The sequence below is a fragment of the Squalius cephalus genome (assembly GCF_949319135.1).
Source record: "Squalius cephalus genome assembly, chromosome: 1".
NCBI lineage: Eukaryota > Metazoa > Chordata > Actinopteri > Cypriniformes > Leuciscidae > Squalius > Squalius cephalus.
In genome coordinates this window covers 20,055,386-20,079,867 of record NC_137122.1, presented here as the reverse complement: position 1 = coordinate 20,079,867, position 24,482 = coordinate 20,055,386, and the positions used below count along the sequence as shown (strand labels likewise).

Below are 24,482 nucleotides of genomic sequence, written 5' to 3'. Positions count from 1 at the left end.
CTCCCGGGACAGCACTGCATCGAAGGCGCAGGCGCTCCCTCCTGGTTAAATAAAGGATAAATAAAAAAAATAAAAAAAATGACGAGTTCTGACACACACACACACACACACACACACACACACACACACTACATGAGGAGCAGCAGTGTTACACAGACGACGAGTTCTGAACATTTCAGTTTCAATTTTCTAATCAAATGAATGTATAAGAATAAGAATCATGTTGCGTACCACAGTTTGAGAATCAGTGGTTGGATCTAAACTCAAGCTGAAGCTGCTGTTCATGTGGAGCTTCTCACACACACACACTCCTGAGGGTTTATCAGCCGTCAGACCGACTGATATCAATCTCAGTTTGTTCCGGACACCAATTTAAAAAATGGACAAACAAATAAACTCGGTTGTCAGATCTAGTTTCTTTTACCTTCGTCTCTTAGCCAAAACTAAACATTTTTTATCGACTGTTGACTGTGAGATAGCAATCTCTGCGGTTGTCTTCTCACGAATAGACTGTATCTTTACTTTGGACTCGACAATAAAGCATTGGCGTCTCTTCAGAAAATACAGAATGCTGCTGCAAGAATAAGTCTGTCATTTTTTTTTTTTTTTTGTCAATTACTCCAATTTTAAAATCGTTGAAATGGTTGCCGGTTCGAGATAGAATTAAGGGAGATCGGGGCACAACCTAACGCAGGGCTAGTTGTAACACACTTGTTTTAAATACTTCCACACATGCTAGCATGACGAAACTTGGTGTATTCACTAGTCGCCATATCAACACTATATAAAGAAAAAAATTCAATGCGCCAAATTAAATTATTTTTTTTGGGAAGATATCCATAGACATTTATTAAACCATAGCTAAAGTTAATTTCTTACTTAAGTTAATTTTTCATCTCTATTTTTTGTGTTTATTAGACAAATCTGATATTATTTTAATCTCCAATATGTTATTTAACAGTTGATATAGTTATTTAATGCTTCGCTAACTAGCAGAAGACACTAGCCGGGTTTAAATCCCAGTTGTGCAGGCGGGGGCATGTTGTCACTCTGCTTTACAATGTGCCCCTATTAGAAATATGATATTATATTCTATACTTTTATGAATTCTATTGAGAAAACATGAGAAAAGTGTGAATAAAGACAAAGTCAATGTTCAGAAATGACTAATTATTAATATGTTTTGAACTATGTTGTATAGCTGTTGTATAGCTGTGTTTTCCAGTGTTCGTAGTTAAAAATTAGTTTATATTTATGTTTGTTTGATTAGATCAGATCAGATTTTAAGCTGTCATATATGGTCATGTTACAATGTGCTCCTCACATGTTACAATGTGCTCCACCTATGGGGCATGTTGTCACATTTCACTTCCATTCTTTCGGGGTATCCAGAAAAAAGTATATACTGTATTAATAAAACAAAACCACATAATTGTACTAGACATGTGGGAAATTAATGTGGGGAAAAAATAAATACTCTGAACCATAAGCAGATTTACACAAACTGAGAAAGTCAAAAAGCGTTACTTTGTGCCCCGCTCTCCCATGTCACTTGTTTTTAAGGCGTATATACAATTTTGCCCCTTCTTGTCTTTCAAGTATGCTGGCATTTTATCCATCTAGATTATGATCCATCTAGATACGAATTTCCCCATTGTGGGATAAATAAAGGTTTCTTCTTCTTCTTCTTAGATCTTTGAGATCTGAAAATCAAAATATTCTTTGTGTTGTCAGAACAAAATTCAAACATAAGGGTGACGGATCCAAACGTTGGAATGATCTCCCTCTTTCTACGAGGTCAGTAAAGTCTCTACCGAAATTTAAGGCCATGTTAAAAGCACATCTGCTAAAAACTTCCCAGGCATCTTCATGATGGGTGTTTGATCATTACCTTGTCTATGTTTTGTGCATTTGATTTGTTTTTTTATCTTTTTATTTTTTTTCTGTAATCCTCTTATTTTTGTGTGTTTTAGAGATCGTGGAGCACTTTGGGCAACAGCTGTTGCATTAAATGTGCTATATAAATAAATGAAATGAAATTATCAATCATAATGACGTGCCATTCATAAACACAAACACTCCTCTCGGCTCTTTCTACATGTGTATTTCAGGGTATCGTGAAGATTTATTGACATCATGAAGTATCTAGATTATAAACTGCTGCGTAATAAACCACAGGAGCAACTAGTTCATGACGGAAATGCCTTAAACATGTTTCATGTGTTCACTGGACTGAAAACTTTACCATAGTAAATACCTGCAGTTTTCAATGAAGCAATGTTTCTATTTTAATTTTCTTTTCACTATTAAGTGTTTTCTTTCTTTCTTTCTTTCTCTTTCTTTCTTTCTTTCTTTCTTTCTTTCTTTCTCTCTCTCTCAAATGGATGTAAATACGAGTGAGACAGAAAACGCAGAATTCAGAATTCAGGAGCTGCGTCATATCATTACGCCTGCTGGACTCATGGTACGGCAGCAAAGTTTCTTGATTATTACGCAGGAATGAGAGTATAGTTCCTAGCCATATCAGCCTAGAAAATTGCAACTTTACATTTTCCGTCGGTCTTAGTACACAATGTAACTACAGAAGAGTCAAGTTTTAAATAGGAAAAATATCGAAACTCTTTGGTCATTTTTTTTGAGAGAGATGCTAATGGTCTTGTCCGATTCAATGATCTATGCTAAGCTATGCTAAAAGTGGTACCGCCAGACCCGGAGATCGGCTGAATGGATTCGAAAACGGTAAAACTCAACTGTTTAACTCTGGGGGAGTTGTAAAATGAGCCTATTTCCAAAAAAAGTGGAGTATCCCTTTAACAGTTAAATGCCAAATGTGGAGGAGGACATCTGCAGCTTGAACATAAAACAGAGGAATGGTGCTCTATAATATCGGAACGAATAGAGGAGACTCTCAGAGAAAACAGTGAAGAATTTCTCATATGTGAACTATATGACTATGCAGAAGGCATACTCATATTGTAAGTATTCCTACATTTGAAATAACATATCCAGCCATATTCAGACACTGGGATATTGAATATTAGGGACTTACATTGTATAACATTTAACTTGGGTAGAGTGCATAGCAAAAAACAGTGATTTTGACATACTATTGGTAGTAGTAGCTGTATGCCCCTGTACACACCAAACATCTGAATGACAAAGAACAGACTACAGTATCTTTCTTACAGTGTAATGCAGGACTACTTGTCAATAATAATTTTTATGTAGCCATTTGATTGATTTAGTTATTTCTGATAGATCAGAGGTATACTCAAAGCCCACCAGTGGTTTCAGAAGCACCATGTGATCATCACAGAAGCAGTTCATGTAAACAAAACAACAGATAAACAAAGTCTCAGCCATGATGCATAGTTGTGTATTGAATCGTGATATATTTATTGTAAAGTGTATCATATCTTATACTAGATATATGTAGAGCAAATTTGAGTTTAAATGTTTAACTAAGAATTGTAGGTGGCCCCACAAGTGAGACAATGAAAATGTTATATCTGAAAATGCTGCAGTAACCTATTTTGTTGCTGTGGTTTAAGGAAGTGTATGTGTGAGCAGAAAACAGAAGCTGTGTTTTGTGTTATGTGGAAGTGATGGAAGACTGAAGGCCTCCGTATCAAAACTTATAAGAGGAAAAAAGAAGATTCTTCCCCCCTTACACCTGAAAGAGAAAGAGTGTGTGGAGAAACCTGGAGCTTCATGGTCATGTGATCTGTCTGGTGGAGCTTCCAGCTCTCAATCGGCTCTCAGAGGAGGAAGTGATGCGTCAGACTCTCCACTGTGTGTCTCTCTGTGATCCTGGAGTTCATGTTTTCCTCCTCATTGTTCCTGTTGGTCCACTGACTGATGAAGACAAAGCAGAAATAGAGGAGATCCAGAGGATATTCAGGTCAATATTTGAAAACCCCCTCATGGTTCAAGAGAAGAGCATGATCAGTAAACTGATTAGTAGTAAAAGTCTATATAATACTTCAGCTACTGAGACGTTTCTTCAAACACTTGGAGGTCATTGTTTTGTTCTGGAGAACAGCTCACAGGTTCCAGCTCTACTTCAGGATGTGGAGAACATGATACAAGAGAACAAAAGGCATTTCTACACCACTTTTGTGTACCTTCAGGATCGAGTAGAACTGGAGAAAAACAAACACAGAGCTGAAATAGAGGAACTGAGAAGATCTATGATGAAAACTCAATCAGGTATGAGTACATGAAAGTGTGTTGATGTTTGTCATTGTGTTCAAATCCTCCTGAGAAGTTGGGAACTCAACTCAACTAATTCACTCCAGTTAAAATCAACTTTTGTTCATCTAATGAGTAACAGAAAGTCGTTTTAACTTAAAATTGTTTGTCAAGACAACTAAAAAAACAAGTTGAATCAAAAATAAGACAGCCTATCACATTTAAATTTTTAAGTTAGCTCAACTAATTTGCTCCAGTTAAAATCAACTTCAAAACTTTTGTTCATCTAATGAGTAACAGGTAGTCTTTTTAACTTAAAACTTCTTGTCAAAACAACCAAAGAATGTGTAGCAATGCAAACAGCTGTTTTTTCATCTCCATGTTTGATTTTCAAAGGTAACTACAGATCATCTGATCTACTGGTCATACTTCTTTTTCTGTTCGAGCTGCTACTGAATGGAACCGCATTCCCTTAATCATCAGAAATCTAAACACATATTGTACATTTAAGAACCATTTAAAGAAATGGCTTCTTGAATTGCAGATCTGTCAACATTAACACATTTCTAGACCTGCTCTATCCACTGCTGGCTTCTTGCCTTGTGTGTGTGTATATGTCATGTTTTTGTCAGATGTTTGTTTGATTGTTGGTTTGCTGTATTTCGACTGTATTTTTTAACATAATAGGATTTCTTACTAAATGTATTGTACAATTTTTTATTGTTATATGTAATTTTACTCTCTTTTAGGGTGACTTTTAACATCTGTCCGGGGACTGCAGATGAAAAATAGCCCTCTGGCTAACTCTGGCATATTGGCAGAAATGTTTACTAATATGCACTGTCCCTGTAATAATAAATAAATAAATAAATAAATAAATAAATAAATAAAATACACAACATGAACATCATTTGCCTCTTAAAACTAGAGCCACACATTTTACCCATTTTACACACAGTTTACCCATTGCAAAAGTATGAACAAAAGTATTTAAGCTGATTTTAAATGGAGTTGAATTAACTTAAAAAGTTGAATGTGATAGGTTGCCTTGTTTTTTATATACCCGCATACCTTTTCTGATACTCTCAGGGGTGATTGGGGCTCTCAAGGACGACCCCCTTTGTGTTGGTTCGACACCATATCGAACATGACGACAGAAAGGGAACCCAGGATTCCATTTATCCGGGTTTAGAATGACACATGGTTAACTAGTTCAAGTGTGAAAAGCACTATTGTTATGATGGTAAAATCTCTCACGGAACTGTAGGATTGAAAATAATCCAAGATATTTTAAATGAACAAAGATATTTGCTTGACTGTTTTTCTACCCCCTCTTTCTGCCACAATGACCATTTGGAGTTCCTAAGGCACAGAGGGGCTGATAGTGATCTAGGCATGCAGGCCAAATGTTTGTACTTTGGGGGTCGATGAATTGTCACACCTTTAGTACAGTGGTGGAAGTGTAATTATCTGATTGGTCAGTTTGAATGTCTCACAGTTGGGTTTTAGTCACATGGTCAAGGAAAGGATAAAAGAAGATTGTAACTGTTGCTCTGTTTTTGATGCTCTGGCTATCTTCTTCTCTGGGTCCCTTTCTTGGGGGCTCTTCTTTTCTTTGTCTCTCTCTCTCTCTCTCTCTCTCTCTCTCTCTCTCTCTCTCTCTCAGGTAACATTTTCATATATGCTGGGTACAATTAATAATCAATTAATAATATAAGTTATCATCATCTCATACATATATTTTGTAACTATTTTAAGTGTAACCATAACCATATTTTGTCATTAAACCTTTTCAATTGCAACTAATGTACTAACTAGTTTCGATTTGGTATTGACTTTGAAGTGCTACATATTGCAATACAATATCGTCACTCTCTATAGCAACGCTCTCCCACAAATATTAAGCTATTGTAACTGCACTTATTTCCGTCGTTGGTATAAGTGGCAGTGGGTGGTTAAAGACAAGAAATGTGCAGTTTTCTACCATCTTGCCAATAACGTTTCTTTAGTCATTCGGCAGTTCTTGCAGCTTGAACCACTGCAGGAATTCCACCCTTACAGAACAAAAACATATTTCCATACATTTACATTTTCAATATATTAAATAGTTAAAATATATAGAACATTTCTGAAACAATATATTGTGTTAATATGTTGCGTTAATATATTAAAATATATTGAATAATACATAAGGACAATATTTACTATTTTCACTGTAAAATGAGTATACTGATAGTATACTGATTGAGTAAAACTGATTGCCTTAAATTTCTCAAGCATGTTTTCTCAAAGTTGTAAATTAATACTTAATAATACTACTTAGTAATAAAATTGTCAATATGTTGTACACCTGAAAAGGGAGAGAAGATTAAGCACAGAACACTCAATTAATTATCCTCATCGCAAACTTTGTGGAATCTCTTTTGTACCAATTATCAATAAACAACTTTTAAAAACAGCATCATTCCCAGAGAACAGACCAACATTGACTCCTGCTGTACATAAAGCAAGATTGGTTTAATATTTTTAAAGTTGATTCAATGTAAAATAAGTGATTTAATTTAAGTTGAACAAATATTGATTTTATGTCCATCTTGATCTATTTTTCATCACTGAAATAATATTATGTCAGGGTGCAATCCTGATGAAAAAATAAATAAATGTTAAGTTTCAACCTTGATTCAGTGTTGGTTGGTCCACACAAAAGAGGGTCAGACATGGACTGTTTCAGTTAACCCCACAAAAACACCCAAATAATGATGTTCAGGGATAAAAAAAAAACAGTCACAAACATCATAACTTCAAATAAGACAACATGACCTCAGGGCTATACATGCCGCTACAAAAAGGAAACTTCAACATTGCCTAAAAAAGATTTCAATCTGATGCCAAACAAGATCAAATTCACATACCATTTCAAGCTCAAACCTGCCAGGTATGTGAATCTTTTCCCACTTTTTTCTCTCTGTATATTACCAAGATAGCAGATGAACACTAAACATTGTCAGCAGACAATGACTTCACAAACAGTAGCTGAAACCTCACAGATCTGTTTATCCTCTGACATGTTTTGGTTTTAGTATGGATTCAGTGGGAGTGAATGCGATTCAAACTGCAGCTCTTGGCAGACCCTTCCAGCTCGGCATGCTGTACGACTGCAGAAAGGACGTGCTAATACCAGGTACCAAAATATTACTATGATTTACTGAAAACTATTTTCTGATGTGAAATGCAATTATAATAAATTCACTGTTGAGAGTTAAAACACATTTTTCCTGTTACAGGTATTAGACTTTGGAATAAAGAGCAGCTGCAGCAGAATATTTGCTCTCGTGCCCAAATTAATACAAGATTCAGTGTTACAGCTTCAGACTCCATTCAGGACAAATCTAAATTACTAGATATTGATGGTGGGCTCAAACTGAGTCTTTTAGGTGATCTCATCCATGTTAGTGGAGCAGCAAAATATCTCAAAGACACCAAGACATCTTTCAACCAGCAGAGACTGACACTACATTATCATTCAACCAGCAGGTTTGAAGAACTGACCGTGAATCATTTGCCTTCTGGAAATATTCCTGACGATGATAATGACATTGCCACACATGTAGTGACAGCAATACTGTATGGAGCAGATGCCTGCTTTGTGTTTGACAGACAAGTTTCTTCAATTGAGAACAAAAAATCAGTAAAAGGAGAAGTAAAAGTGGCTTTTGAGAAACTGCAGGGCATCATTTCAGTGGGAGCAAATGCTAATCTAAGTGTGAATCGCAGTCAGCAAACTGCAGTCAAAAATTTCACTTGTACATTTTATGGCGACTTCCAGCTACCATCTAACCCGATCTCTTTTGAAGATGCGTTGAAGGTTTTTGCTGATCTTCCAAAACCGCTGAAAGAAAACCAAGAGCTGACGGTTCCTCTGAGAGTTTGGCTTTATCCTCTGGACAAACTTCACTCAAGAGCTTCAAAACTTCATAAAGATATCAGCATGGATCTGATCATAAAGATAGAATCAGTGATTGAGAGTTTAAATACAACAGAGATGAAATGCAGTGATATTCTGAAAGACTCTCCTGCTCTGACTTTTGCTGCATTCCATGATACAACACTGAAAATGAAGCAAAACTGCTACACGTACAAATTGAGACTCATGAAGAAACTCGGCTCTCTGCTGCCAAACATCCGTGGGAATGTGATGAAGGAAACTGAACTGAATGATCTTCTACAAGAACATGATGAATCTCCATTTAGAGGAAGTAATCTTGCAGAATGGCTGAATGAAAGAGAAAGAGAGTCTGAGATCATTAAAACAATCCTCAGACAGTTGAAAAGCGTTGAGGTAAAAGACAACATTGATCTCATCAAGATGGATCTGGAGGTCGGGAATCTAGTCAGTTACACATTCACATCACTGGACTGCTCAGATGTGCTTCTTCAACAAACTGCCTATCTGAGTCCTTCAACACAAGGAGAAATGGATGGGAAGAGCCTTGATTTCAAGCAAAAATCTTGGCTAACTCCTGAGATCCAAAATACCATGAGGAGCAACTTGAAGATATTTAAGAAGTTGATCAATTTAAACAGCTGTAAACAAGACAGATTCATTGTGTCCTCAAAGGAAATGGAGAATCATCCTGGATCCTGCATTATTCTGTACGGAAGTGAATGTGATGAAGTTGTTTGCTTTACTCCTCCATCCACACCAGCCTGTCCAATCATTGAAGAGGTCAAAGGTCAGAGTGTGGTTCTGAAGGTTCCTCCATCATGTCCTGCAACAGTGGAGCTCAGATTACTGTACAAACCGAAGCATGACACAGTCTGGAGATCTGAACCTGTGCTGAAGAATCAACACACAGTTACTCTGACTGATCTGAGACCAGGAACTGAGTATGAAATCAAGTGTGCAGCGGTGGGGAAACTCAACTATACCGTAGACAGTGACGTAATCAAAGTTACCACAGAGGTATGATGATCATTCATCAAATATCACCTGGCAATAAATACATTAAGTAACTGTACAGAAATATTTTTACTTACTCTTATTGCAACTTCAATGACTTATGTACTTACATTATCCTAAATGTTTCCAAGAATTTGTCAATTCAGAGAAATTCACAATTTTAAATAGTACCCGTCCCTTGTCACTTGTCGCCTGTCACTGATGTAATATCCGCATTATCCCTGGTTTCCGCTCCTAGTGCCATAGTAACCATGGCGACAGATGTGGACAACTGCGTAATTGTTTAGCGGCACGCAGTTGTTGTTTTGTTCAAACATTATAGATAATGGCAAGCAGACTTTGGGACAAAAGGTGAAATAAAACGTGGATCAATATCAATATCGGCGTGGCGTTTTCGAGATGTCAAGAGCTTCGCGACAAACTTGGACTTGACAGAGACGCTGCTCTTGCATGTACTTTATTAGACAGGTGAACAAATGTACATAAAACCAATCAATGTATAGCTCAACATGATATGAAATGTTAGAAAATGATCAGTATGTTATTCTAATGTTGATCTAGTTTACTGCTAGTCTCATATAGCCAACAAACTAACACATAGAATAACATTATAACTTTCAACACACTCAAATGCTGTTTAGTATGATAGTGTAATCTAATGTTTCCAAGTGAAACAACGCTGTGTTACCTCACAAGTTTAATTCTTCAAATAAACTGACCTGTGTGAGTAGTAATTCAGCACTTGCGGGTAGTTCGGTGGAATGAAATGTCCTCATTCCTTTATATACGCGGATCTCGCGTGTGGCGCTGATATCTGTCTCATTAGCAATCGTGTCCAGCTTCATACCACTGTCATGTTAAAAACATCAAAGTTATCACTCATCCAAAAACATTATTAGATCCATCAGCATGACGGCAAGTTCCATGATTCTGCTTATTCACTGCGTCATCAATCTACGCCTTTGTTATTGTTAGATGTTAGTGACCTCTAGCGGCAAAACAATTACATATTGTAGCTTTAATCAGTTGTTCATTTGAATCAAGTGCGTTTTTCAGCAAAGTACAAATAACCTAGTAGTTAAAAGTTTAGTTTATTCAAAAATGAAAATTCTTTCATTAATCACTCGTTCTCATATAATTTCCAACCCGCAAGACTTTCGTTCATTTTTGAAACACAAATGAAGATCTTTTTTGATGAAATCTGAGTTTTCTGTCCCTCCACAACTGACACTTTGACACTTCAAAAAGTTCATAAATAGATCGTAAAACTAATCCATTAGAATCAAACTGTTTAGTACAAATTTTCTGAAGAGACATAATCTCTTTATATGATGAAAAGATTGAGCTGGTGTGTGGTGCGCGTTCTGGCGCATTACGGCTGCCGTCGCATCATCAGATTCCCCCCTTCTATATAAAGTACTTTGAGTGCCGAAAAAAGTGCAATATAAATGTAATAAGTTATTATAATTATTATTATTTATGGTAAACGGAAGCTCGAGCATGTTCGCTTGATGTGCGTGGCTCATTCTCGTGTGTTACTCGTTTGAGCTTCTGCAAGAACCAATGAGGTTCATTCTCATGTTATGCAGCACATTTGAGCTTCCACAAGAACCAATAAGATTCACTATTTTGTCACGCAGCACATTTGAGCTTCCACAAGAACCAATGAGGTTCATTACCGTGTTATGCAGTACATTTGAGCTTAAGCAAGACCCAATGAGGTTCATTCTTGTGTGTTACACAGCACGTGTGTTACGAGAATGAACCTCATTTCAATCTGTTCATCATATAAAGCGATCAAGTCTCTTCAGGAAATTTGGACTTAACCGCTCAACTCATATTGATTTTTTTTTTTAATTATCTCTTTAATTAACTTTTTGAAGTGTCAAAGTGTCAGTTGCGTAGCTGTCAATGGAGGGACAGAAAGCTCTCAGATTTCATCAAAAAAATCTTCATTTGTGTTCCAAAGATGAACGGAAGTTGTAGGGATTTGGCAAAACTTTAGGGTGAGTAATAAAATTACAGATTTTTTTTTTTTTTTGGTCTGAACTATTTAAGGTTGAGTACTGGAAAAGACTTAATATAATAAATAACTCATTGTTTTTTTTTTTTCTGTTAAACAGAGAAAAAACAAGGACATTGGAACAGAGCACAGCAGAGTAGAAAAAATATATCATCTATTTCACAGACTTCATCTTGAAGACAGGTACCACAATAAACTGAGACCTGCAGATGTTCTTCAGATATTTGCTCATTCACTACAGTCCCATGAGTCTTGTGCTGAAGAGGAGCTGATTCAGACTTTCCTACAAAAACTACTGATGATGAACTACAGAGCAAGATACATTAAAACTAAAGAGAAAAACAAGGAAGATCACACTCAACAAAGAAACAATAACTCATCTGAAGACGAAAGTGATATTTTTCATGAAATGTCTTTGTCTAGTGATGGAACATGTCATTCTGAGCGCATTCACCCGATGGATGTTCAGATGGCCGTGTTTCATTGTGCTGATAGTTTTCTGAAGCAGCTGATGGTCACTAAACTGTCCCAGTGTCAGTACGCTCTGCCTCTGCTTGTTCCTGATCCATTCACACAACAGATTGAGTTTCCTCTCTGGACATTCAGAGAAATCAACAAGAGCTGGAAGATGAGAAACATCAACAATGAAACCATCATTCAAATCCAGCCGATCTGCAATGCAAAAACTCCAATGGTGTCTTTCTTCAGGTTTGGCTCTGTGTCTTCATCCAAATCTCAGCTGATGAACAGTCTGATCAATGAGAAACACAACACGTTCTTCCACAGGAACTGCCCAGGCAGCAGCAGAACCAGAGTCCTGATGGATGGAGTGGTGGAGATCGCCTGGTTCTGCCCCTCTGGGACAAAAAATGATAAATTCACTGACTGTGTTGCGTTCTGTAATCTACACGGTGATGCAGGAGACCATGAGAAACAGCTGCAGATCCTCACTGAAATGGCCTCAGTCAATGTTGTTCTGCTAACACAACTGGACATGAATGACAAAAGTGCAGCAATAATACAAAACATGTACAGGAACTCAAAGCCACTCATTTGCCTTTTTACTGAAAATGAATCTGCTGTAACTGAAGTAAAGAAAAGGAAATACAAGATTGGTCTAAGAGACAGAAATCATTCAGTTGTACCTGAAGAACTGAGAAGAACCATAAATGTTTGTCTCTCAGAATCATCTTCCACTTTCAGACTTGAAGATGTGTCCAAACACTCAGACATCAGAGTAGATGAGGAAGATGATGAAGACTGCAGGAGAGGAAGAGAAGCAGCACAGCAGATGATGAGTTTACTGGAGAAGAAAGATCTGACAGAAATCAAAGAATCATTTCTGCCTCATCAGGGGAAACTGTGGCGTCAGTGGAGTCAGAAGAACAAAGAACTACATCGACCTCGAGCAAATGAGACAGAAATGGAAATCAGTAGAAAGAAAACAGAGATGAAGAAAATCCGTCAACAACAGCATGAATCTGACATCAGGGAGTTTATTAAGATCTTTATTAAAGAAATGAACTCACATGCTGCAAACAATATGTATTTGCTTAAATGGCTCAGAATCTTCCTGGATGAATATATCTCAGCTGACCTTTCTGGTCTACATCACAAATACGATGAAATGTGGTCAACAGTTTTAAAACTGAAAGAGAATTTTGATAAATCTGAACAACTCAAAGCTGAACAAGCAGAACTTGAGAGAATATCTGAGGAACTTCAAGCTGCAGCCTTTGGTTTGGAGCACATCATGAGGGAGATCGGTCAGATCTATGAATCATGTTCATCTGTGAAGAAGAACAAGAAAGATCTGCAGTTTGACTTCTCTTCTCTCCCGAGTCTTGCAGTAGAGATGCTGATCTCTGGATTTCCACTGGAGCTGATGGATGGAGATGCTGCTCATGTTCCTGTGATCTGGATTTCTGCTGTTCTAGATAAACTCATCCAGAAACTGGGAGACCAGAGAGTCTTTGTGCTGTCAGTTTTAGGGATTCAGAGCTCTGGGAAATCTACCATGCTGAATGCCATGTTTGGACTCCAGTTTGCCGTCAGTGCTGGCAGAACAACCAGAGGAGCTTTCATGCAGCTGGTCAAAGTCTCAGACGAGATGAAAACACAGATGAACTTTGACTATATTCTGGTTGTTGACACTGAGGGTCTGCGTCCCCAAGAACTGGTTGGAAGGTCAACAAAAGATCATGACATTGAATTGGCAACATTTGTTGTTGGTCTTGCAAATTTGACATTAATCAACCTCTTTGGAGAAAACCCATCTGAGATGCAGGACATTCTTCAGATTGTTGTTCAGGCCTTCCTGAGGATGAAGAAGGTCAAACTGAATCCCAGCTGTATGTTTGTGCATCAGAACATCTCAGACGTCACAGCTGGAGAGAAAAACATGGAGGGAAGGAGACGACTGCTGCAGACACTGGATGAGATGACAAAACTTTCTGCAGAAGAGGAAGACTGTGATGCAGAATATTTTAGTGATGTCATTAGATTTGATGTTCAGAATGATGTGAAGTATTTTGCTCATCTTTGGGAGGGAAATCCACCCATGGCACCACCAAACCCAAACTACTGTGAGAATATTCAAGAACTAAAGGAAACTATTATGTCTCATGCATCAAAGTCACATGGAATGATGCTGATAGACCTAAAAGATCGTATTAAAGATCTCTGCGAGGCTTTACTGAAGGAACGATTTGTCTTCAGCTTCAGAACTGCTCTGGAGATTTCAGCCTACAGGAAACTGGAGACCGAATACAGCAAGTGGTCCTGGAGTATTCGTAGTGCCATGATGGAAACTGAGAACAAACTACACAACAAAATAGAAAATGAAGCAATTCATGAGGTTGAGGAAACTGATCTTCAAAGAGAACTGAAGAAGACAAGTGAAGAAGTGGAGAAATCAATGTCAGAATTCTTTGAGAAAGACAAAGATAAAGATATACTGATTCAGTGGAAATCATCATTTGACATAAAAATGTATGAGATTCAGGAAAACATTGTGAGAGAAACAAAGAGGAAATTAAATGAGATTCTTCAGCAGCGAGATATGAAGAAAAAGATTGATGCTCAGAGAACACATCATGAAAACACTCTCTATGAAAAGAGCAAAACACTTGCCTTACAACTCAAAGACAAAGCAAATAATGAAGAAACACTGAAGAAAGAATTTGATTTGTGTTGGGAACAGAGTGTGAATATGATCATCTCAGACACTCCTGCAATCAAAGACATTGACATAATGAGAGATGTGAGAGAGATCCTCAAAAACATCTATAGAAGTGCTCATGTATACCATTGCAGTGAGAGCTGTGATATTTGTACTGTGTCGACATTCTCTCAATATGTTATTTTCAGAAAGACCACAAAAACAGTTAAAGAAACATGTGGATTTGTTCAAACTCTTTCTCCAGAAGATGAATCTGAAATAAGATCATTAGTTACAGACGTTGCTCAGCAGACAGACAGAATGATTCAGTCATTTAACATTTCAAAGATGGGCTACAACATCAGCTGCATTCAACAGCTCATAGATTACATCAAGAAGAGAGTAACAGAACATCAGAAAGGACCAGTGAATTATGTGTTCAAGATTGAATTCTTCATGGATTTGGTTCTTTCCATCTGTAAGAGGGCAAACAAGATGATCACTGAACAACACAGACTGTTCAAGGAAGCCAATGATCATGTTCTCTATTTGGAGAGGAAGAGAGAAGAGTACTATAGTATTTTCCAGAAATACTGTCATGGAGCAACATCAGCTGCCATTTTTGGAGAGATCATCTGTCAGAAACTTAAAGAGGCCATTGAGCAGAGTGTCTACAAGAAGACTGCTAGAGATCTGACAGATGAAATAATGAAAAACTGTGAATCACTGAATGGAAACAGATCAGATCTGGAGAAACACATCCTGAAGACACTGGCAGAAGAGGAGGATTTCAACAAATATATGAACTACATTCATAATACCAGAGATCACTTCAAGAGTTTCATCAGAGATGAAGTCAGTCGGTACATCAGTGAAAAGTTCAGTGTCAGTGTTTTACCCAAGATGAAGGAGAACATTAAACTCTTGCAGCAGAAGATCATAAAAGCAGCACATGAATCTACTGAACATGTTCAAGTGAACAGTGGAGATGTTGGTTTGTGGTTGAAGAGTTTCACACAGCAACTCTCAGATGAGCTGATCTTCTCTGAAAAAGACCTCAGTGGAGTGAAACATGATGATGTTGATGATTTCAACCTCCTAAAAGATGTGATAAGAGAAGAACTTCCTCCTGTAATGTCCTATATGAGCAGTAGATTCAACACAAAGACTTTTCCTGCAAATCTGGACTATAAGTTCAGACCAGATGAGCTTCTGATTGATCACTTCTGTCAGTGCTGTTGGGTTCAGTGTCCTATTCGTAAAGACGTCTGCACCAACACCATAGAAAACCATCATGGAGATCACAGTGTTGCTTTCCACAGAGAGAGAGGAATTAATGAAAGGCATTTCCCTCAAGCACAGTATCTCTGTGCTGTTGTTTGCACAAAATTAGTGGCAAGTGATCAGGATTTCTATGCACCAGATGGAAAGTTCCCTTGTCGAAAATACAGAAGAGCAGGAGGAGTTTATGAAGACTTGAGCATCACCCCTGATCTCTCTGAACTGCCCTACTGGAAGTGGTTTGTGTGTCGATTCCAAAAAGATCTGGAGAAACACTACAGTGAGACATCTGAGGGGAGTTTTAAGATATCAGATGAATGGAGAAAATACTCAAAACAAAATGCTATTGAGTGTTTGGGTCAATGCATCTAATGGAGCAGAGAGTGAATAGCCGGGCTAGTGCGAGCCAGGGCTTTCAACAGGCGCTTCACTTTAACCCGCCATAACAAGCCTCTCTGGAACAATGTCACACAAACCCATCATTTCACCAACAAATGGAAGTTTTATCAGAAAACTAATCAGAAAGAAATCACTGGAAACAGGCGATCCCAAAACGAACATAATAAAAGCTGCCGTTTGTTGCCATTTTTGTTGTTAACCTACATAAAGTCCCCTGTAGTCAATAATTTCATCCCTTAAAACTCATCTTTGATCACCAAAATGACATATTTAAAAGTTTTTTCCTTGAAATGTTTTTTCTTTATGCCTTAAAATAGCTTGAATGTAACTCGCCACCCTTGCCTCATTTTGTATAAGCAGTTCTATGAATATGCAAATGAGCCCCGCCTCCGCATTCAGTAAAGTGGTATTTACCATTATTTCACAAAAGAAAGAAGACACACAAAGTACTTATTTGGTCATGTCTATTTCTGTGTATATGTAGTCACAGGACACCATTTACAATTTACAACATAAACCATTTCTGTCAGGACCACTATCGTCAAATACGATTGACAATTAGCATACAGTTAGGATTGACGGTATGGTTCTGTTCTGGGCAAGAGCTCCCTGCACATCCATGCAGCCTAGCATGGATAAGAGTAGGAAGAGCAGAAATAACCCCTATTAACAGAACCAACATAAATGAATTACAGATAACATTAATGTCAATATTTTAATGTAAAACATAATTAGAGAATTTAGTCTGATTCAAAGGGGAATCAGAATGCCATACTAACTGGAAGAGAGGAGGAGCTGGGGATGGAGGAAGGTAATTCACTCCTGAGAAATGCGATAGCTGTTGATAATACTGAAGGAGGTTATATATGAATACAGAGATAGGCGTCGTATTCGTATAGACATGGATCAGCTGATGCGAGCTTGACTAACGTGACCTGCCAGAAATAAAAGCTTTAGTGTAAAGTTCTGCCAGGAAGATTCAATGTTACGTCACTCGTTATTGATTTTACATTAAATTTAGATTTTTTTTTTTAATTTCTACAAATATGCCACCAAAATACAACCTGAGGAGCTTTAGCACTCTCTCCAGTGACAGTCCCAATACAGTTATATTTTCAGTCAGAGAAACAGAGGAAGCTCCCGAAATACCGACGTTGCTTTATTTTGATGACAAATGCAGAGCTGAAATTAGACAGTCTGGTATAAAAAGACGATACGTACTGACAGAATCCACATCGGATCATAAACAGAAGTTATTTCAAACACTCCTGCTGGTGCGTTGGCCCCGAGGAAGTCCTGACTAGGCCCGATCAAGCCCTGGAAGTGACAGTGGAAACGCAACTGCCCCTGGCACGCACATCATGCCCGCTTTTGGCCCGACAGTGTAAACGCGGCTAATGGGAATATTACTTCTCCTATTATATTTTCCTCAGATCACATCAAAAATGAGTTTCTATCATATCAGCAAGAATCTGTACTCATCTACACGGAGAACTGACAGAGTACACTGGATACGAGAGCTTTGAAAACAATATTCAATCTAAAAGTGTTCTGTTCTATGGACTAAAAAAAATGTACATTGCAACATGCAACATTTAACAAAACTGAACTGATATTGTGGTGTATTTTATAGCTTTGCATTTTTTTGTTCTCTAGGTTAAATTAGTTGTAGATATTAAAATTATTAAATGAGTTTAAAGTTATTCAGATTATAAAGGTATCTGCTATTTAGAAATATAAACAATAGCATAATTTAAAACAACTACATGTAGTTTTGTGTATTTTAAAAATGACGTCATCGAGGTATGGGCGGTCGTGTGCGTTGGGTGCGCAATTAAGGCCCCATTTCGCTTGGCGGTGTGCACGGCAACAGAGATGAACAACTTCGAGGTGAATCTAGCCGAGCACGTACGTCTCATCACACTGGCACCCAGATTGCACCTCTAAATTAGTTGCTTATATTTACAGAAATGAGCCTACATTAACATAAGCCTCTTAAATGAACATAAAGGTCCATATTTAATAAAAAATTTCACAAAACTTAAGACGCAGTGTAATCGCCATGGGAAAAACTGGGAGTTGTAAAATATATGATACACCAGTGTTTTGCCAGATGAGAAGTTTATCTATGTATCATCTTTTTACTCATTTTTATAACTGTATCATATATCTCTTTTAATTTCATTTATAACTGTTTTAATTTTCCTTGCTTTTATTTTGTGATTATTTTAATTCCTTTCTGTAAAGCACTTTGAATTGCCATAGTGTTTGAATGTGCTATATAAATAAACTTGCCTTGCCTTAATGAAATGTTAAGTGAAATTAGCAGAAGAAAATATTTAAGAGATTGTTGATTTAGTTGTATACATACATGTTCTCATATCCATATATTTTGTTCTAATGTCACAAGTAATAATCTCAAGGTTTACTGCTTTACATTATTCTTTTGTCGTGTGTAATTGGTGGTGTATACTCAAATAAACATTGTCACGTGTGTACCTTACTTCTTCTCACGGCTGATTCCTGATGGTTTAGAGGACAATTACTCTGAGTCGCCCCCTTGCCGTTTACATATTTCTGTCTGTAACGGAAATTACTGCATTGCTGCAAATCTTGAGGAAAGTACTTCAGCTCACAAATACAAACTTGTTTGATAAAACTTTGATAAATCTGCTTTTTTTTTTTTTTGGTGACGTTTTATTTATTTATTTATTTTGTCAAGTTTTGTTTAATAAAATACCAAGCACACATTTAAAAAAAAAAATGATGTAATCAAGAGATGTGTATATTAGCACAAAACTGTTGTTACGTGAACTGTGGTGTAGAAAAGCCACGAAGACAGTGAAATGGAAATTATGCGGATGTGTTTTAAAGCCTCCACAGGGGGACGCATGTGAGTTTTATGCACAAGTTTTATCAAATGTCATAGAAGTTTATGATAAAATGGAGCGCAGTGAAGGTATGTTGATCTCTCTTTAAAACTCTCTTTTAAGGTCTGTTACTGTTTGTGTATGTTGGCATTAATTAGTGTATTTGCTGCTTTGTTTTCTGACTTTAAACGCATGTTTCTGGTCATGAGAGAAAGGAAAACATGAGTGTAAAAATAACAACCAATAAATTACTTGCTTAGTTTTTTTTTATATATATATAATCATCTTACATATTAACATGTATTTTCAATTCCACATTGAATTTTGCACATTATACAATTCAAATTGATATTTACCTGCAAAATGCGTCCATAGTTTTAGTGTCTCTAAGTGTAAAAAACAATAATAGCAGCACATCTGACACATCTTTTGAAAGCTGATTTGTGAGTTGTTTGCATAAAATAATTATAAAAAAATATATATTTTGCACAGTGTGATGTATCCCCATCAATATTACCTTTTAAGACTAAAATGTACAAGAACATATCCTGTATGTTTGGCTTTTAAGCATATGAAGTAAGTAACAAAGCTTCCTCCATTACATGGATCTGTTTTTTACACTACCGGTCTCTTCTGCTCACCAAGAGTTTATTTATTATTGCTCTATTTATTTGATCCAAAGCACAGCAAAAAGAGTGATATTGTGAAATATTTGTACTATTTAAAATAACAGTTTTCTACGGGAATATCAACATATATATATATATTTTTTTAAATTATTCCCATGAGTTCAATGGATTACTCCATCATTCTAATGTGCTGATTTGCTGTTGTTGTCAAGTTATGTTTTTCATAAACTGAAAAACCCCATTATAAAAATCCAATTAGTCAGCATGATCTTTCTTTTCAACCAAAATTTGATCTCTGTCTGCCATTGCAGTTTGATATCAAACAAATGCTGGTTTTAGACATCAACATGATTCATTTTCAACCAAAATTTGACATCTTTCCAGAATTTGCTGCTGTTAAACTGACGCTCAGTGCAAGCTGGGTTTGAGCTTTATGTCAAACAAACATTTGGGATCAGACATCAACCCAGTTAATTTGTTAATTGTTAATCGAAATTTGATGTCTGTCCGATGTAGGAGTCCATGTCTGTTGTATCTTACATTAGTACTTTAAACTAATTAAAAAAATGGCACCATACTCTACTCGTACTCACTTTTTTTTTTGTTTCTACTGTCCCCTAGCAGCCATAGCAGATTAAGCCAACATAACATTTTAAGACAACATAACAACATGCTTGCTGGGAACATACAGTATGAGTAAAAAAGTCACATTTGTGACCGTTTTTTTGTGCCTGCATTCTGAATGTAGAATATCCTACACTGTAAAAATTAATATGTAGAAAAAAACAGTGAACCGCATGGCAGAACAGGGTGCCAAATGTTTGCTATTAATGGAAAAAACAGTCAAAAGACTATCAACTGAAGTAACATGTTTAGACTGCAACAGAAAAAAAGGCAAGCCAACCATAAACTACATCAAATTAACATTGAAATACTGGCAGCCCAGTTATTATAATTCATTTAACAGTATGTTACTGTAGTAATACTGTGAATGTATTTCATTTGAGTCCACTAATAAAGAATATTGCTTTAGTCCATGAGCCAAGGGGGTCCATCGGTATCAATTTAGGCTAAATGTGTGTTATTTTTGGTTTAAAGAAGTAATGTGACCTCTGTGTTTGTCAGACAGATTCAGTACTGGGCTTAAATGAAAGCCTAAAAGGTCCCCTTTCCAACGATACCAACCACCATATTATAGAATATTGACAATATCCCTAGCATGAGCCTAAACCAGATATACACCAGATTTCAAAAACGGAATTTATTTTAGGGGGTTAGTAACTTCATGAGCTGAAAAAAGTGATTTCGCTCCCACCCCTGCACTGCTATCGTGATTTTTCTAATACTAGGGGTGTATACCTTGCCAAAAAACAATGATAGCATTTGCCCCCCCGTTGATACCGATGGACCAAATTTGGGGCCCTGGCTCATGGACTACTTAATATAAATTTAAGCTAGAAACCCATACCCAAATATAACCATATAAACATCAACTTAACTTTAATACCTCAAGCTAACCATTAGCAGGCCAGCTAGTGAGAGCTGTGCTTGACGTAAACATTTCACAGTTTAATACTGTTAAAAGACGTTTCATGGTGTGTTTTTTTTTTTTTTTTTTTTTTACCATTCATGATGACACCTGCTGTCCACAATCAGAATCACACTGTCGGAAAAATAAATACATTTGAAAACAGTAAAATGCATGGAAGCACAGGGTGCCAAACGGGTGCCAAACAAGAACTACAACTGACCATTAAGCACGTCTGGGATGTGAATGGCATGAAGCGACCTCAGATGCTTCTGACTCCAAAGGACGAGATGGCCGGCAAGTTGAGACATGCGACGGGAGCGTAGACCACCTTGTCGGTTGACGTACGCAACGGTCGCAGTGCTGTCTGTATGGACCAGTACGTGTAGTGGCACCTTGAAGCGGCTCAGCCCAAGACATACTGCTAGTAACTCGAGGCATTTGATGTGCCAATTCAGTTGGGGACCTGTCCACATGCCCGAAAACTGTATGCCCATTGTACATGGCCCCGCAACCGGTGGTAGAGGCATCCGTGAAGACCACAGCATGCCTGGACACTTGTTCTAGGGGAACTCCTGCTCATAGAAACGAAGGGTCCGACCACGGGCTGAAAGTTTGTTGACAGTGCGTGGTGATGTGCTCCTATGTGAGGCGCGCTGTCTTTTGACTGCGAGATAAGAGATCCTCTGCACGGGGGAGAGTTTGCCCTTGTCCCAGTTGACCTGAAGCCCCAACAGGCTGAGGTGACTGAGCACCATGTCCCTGTGTTCGCATAACTGCTCTCGCGACTGGGCCACTATGAGCCAGTCGTTGAGATACAGTACTTGAGAATGCGAACCCTGTGTTCTCTCAGTGGAACAATGGCTGTCGCCGTGAAAGACACAAGGCAAAAGGGCCAGCCCAAATGGTAGGACTTTGTACTGATATGCCCAACCCTTGAAAGCAAAGCCCAGAAACGGCTTGTGTCGAAACATGAAAGTACTCGTCCTTCAGGTTGATCGCTGCAAACCAATCTAGGGGACGGATGGATTCAAAAATGCATTTCTGCATAAGCATTTTGAACGGGAGCTTGTGCAGGGCCCAATTCAAAACTAGCAGGACCAAGATTGATCGTAATCCGCCGCCTTTCTTGGGTATAATGAAGTACGGGCTGTAGAAACCCGTCTTGATATTGACCGGAGGGACTGGCTCGATCACGTTGTTCACCAGTAGGACTTCAACGGCTGCGTGGATGTGCTTAATCGCCTCCGTCTGCTTCCTGGACCACCATGGTGGACATTGCTCGACCCTTTCGTCACCCTTAATACAATGTCCGTTGGTGTGCACAGTTCCTGCATAACACCTGGGTCGGGACCTTTTCCATGAGCGCCTTGGCCTGGTAGACCTGCAGGAGCGTCATGGTATGCAGGGCAGAGGCAGCCTCTTCACAGGCTCTGTAAGCCTTGCCTGCGAGAGCAGAAGAAAACTTACAGGCCCGGGAGGGGAGATGCAGATTAACCCGCCTAAGTGTTAGCGGTCTTAGGACACAGTTGCATTGCAACCGGCTGCTCTACTGGGGGGACTGCCCCACATACTGCCCCACCATTGAGGGTAGTGAGGGGGGAGGAGGCAACAGAACGGCTTTGGACAGTTAAAGGTACCGTCCATGACCGGTTTACCTCCTCGTGCACTTCAGGAATGAAAGACACTGGGGCGGGGCGCTGAGAGCCAGCACAGGCCGCCCCGATAAACCAATCATCCAGCCTTGAGGTTTCGGGTCATGGTGGAGGATTCCACTCAAGCCTGACGCTCATGGCGGCCTGGGAAAACATAGCAGTCAGCTCCGGGTCTGACTCGGGCAACGCTACGGTAACACATCTGAATTATCATCCGCAGAGAACTCGTGCTCACCCTCCGATGCCTGCTCTTTTAAGGAAAGCTCTCTCTAGTGCTGAAGCACACAGGGGATGGCCGTGACCAACAGCAGGAAATAGTGCAGCCCATTGTGGCACTCAAAAACCAAAACCAAAGTCTCACTGTTGCTGAGTGACAGCAAACTCTGAAGGTGCAATGCCCAGAGCTGTAAAAATAGCTTCTTTTTTTTTTCTCCAGTCACGATCACTGCTGAAAAGCACCGTGACACCAACTCCATGAGAGACTTCTTCCCAGAAACAACGAAAGGCTCGTCGAACACTCTGTGAACCAGTAGAGCTGAACATACACAGTGCTTGGCTCTGAAGCCAAAGGCAAATATGCGATGCACCTACTGCTTGTTATATACCCCTGCTGCGAGGCGATGTTAATGTGCATTAGCTTGTTTAGTTTACACTCAAAGTGGATTGGTCTCTCAAGCGAGATCCCGTTTTTGTCGGCCCACCTCCGTGTACGTCAAGAGTAATCAACAGTAATGCAATAATTTTTCAATCTTTTCGTTTAAAGTGCCCCTATAATGCCATTTTAAAGTCTCAAGATTTTGTTTTGGAGGTCTCCTACAACAGGTTTTTACATGCATCAAAGGTAAAAAAAAAAAATGGTTTAATTTTCTCATAATAAACATTGCACATCACCACATTTTTCAGTGATTCTGAAACGACTCCATGGATGAATCAATCTCTCTAAATCCCTCCTTTTCGTGAGCTACTGTTACGGCCCTTGCCATAACACAAAAGAGGGTCAACACGGAAGGCTCGGTCCAATAGGGTTTTTATTAACAAACAATAATCATAACATAACGTTTGGGAGAAAAGAAATAGGGGAAACAGAAAACGAGCGCCACTTGACCGCCGCACCAATCCCGCCTCCCAGATGTAACAACGGGGCTCCTTAAATCCACGCTCCTCTTACACGGTCCACAGGTGTAGAGAATCTGCTCATAATAAGACATGTAATACACATTTCCAACCACTAGAGGGCAGACAAAACAATAATCTTTAATCACCGTAAATAAGAACTATATTGTTTGTTTGATGCTAATTATATAAAAAAAGAAAGACTGATTAAACGAAATACAGTCTGTGCTTGCAAAGATAACATGGTTGTATAAGTTTACTTTTTGTTTAGTCATTTTGCTTCCACATTGCTGGAAAGGTAAGATATATCTTATCATATAATGTCTTTTATTATAGAAATACATTATAGCATAGAAAATGTCCTGTTGCAAAAAAAAAAAAAAAACCTTTTAATGCAGATCAGCGATGTGTGACATGAGAATTAGCTATATATTATAATAAAATTAACATTACCTGCTTTTAATAGCATTTTATATATCGATATAAGTATATATAAAATATTGTGCACAATCTGTCATGCCCACTGAACACCTCTTAAGTAAACTAACCCTGGATCATGAGCTGCAACGAAACGGGTTGTGTTCAGAGAATGGCTTGCTATGGCTACTTATATACCCTGAAATTTATACCTCCGTTTTTGGAACCGAAAGTAGTTGAGGTTATCCGCTTACTT

The 24,482-nt window shown here is 38.2% G+C and overlaps 1 protein-coding gene across 1 annotated transcript in view; it reads left to right on the top strand.

Annotated features, from left to right (window-relative positions):
• Positions 1 to 18,510, top strand: part of LOC307171247 (uncharacterized protein) — a 51,580-nt gene extending 33,070 nt beyond the window's left edge. Inside the window, exons 8-12 of the mRNA XM_079892751.1 lie at positions 3,681 to 4,209; positions 7,066 to 7,126; positions 7,272 to 7,372; positions 7,476 to 9,154; positions 11,275 to 18,510. Coding sequence (XP_079748877.1) covers positions 3,681 to 4,209; positions 7,066 to 7,126; positions 7,272 to 7,372; positions 7,476 to 9,154; positions 11,275 to 15,987 — 7,083 coding nt within the window. The 3' untranslated portion in view covers positions 15,988 to 18,510. The remainder of the gene's footprint in view (positions 1 to 3,680; positions 4,210 to 7,065; positions 7,127 to 7,271; positions 7,373 to 7,475; positions 9,155 to 11,274) is intronic.
• The last annotated feature ends 5,972 nt before the right edge of the window (positions 18,511 to 24,482 follow it).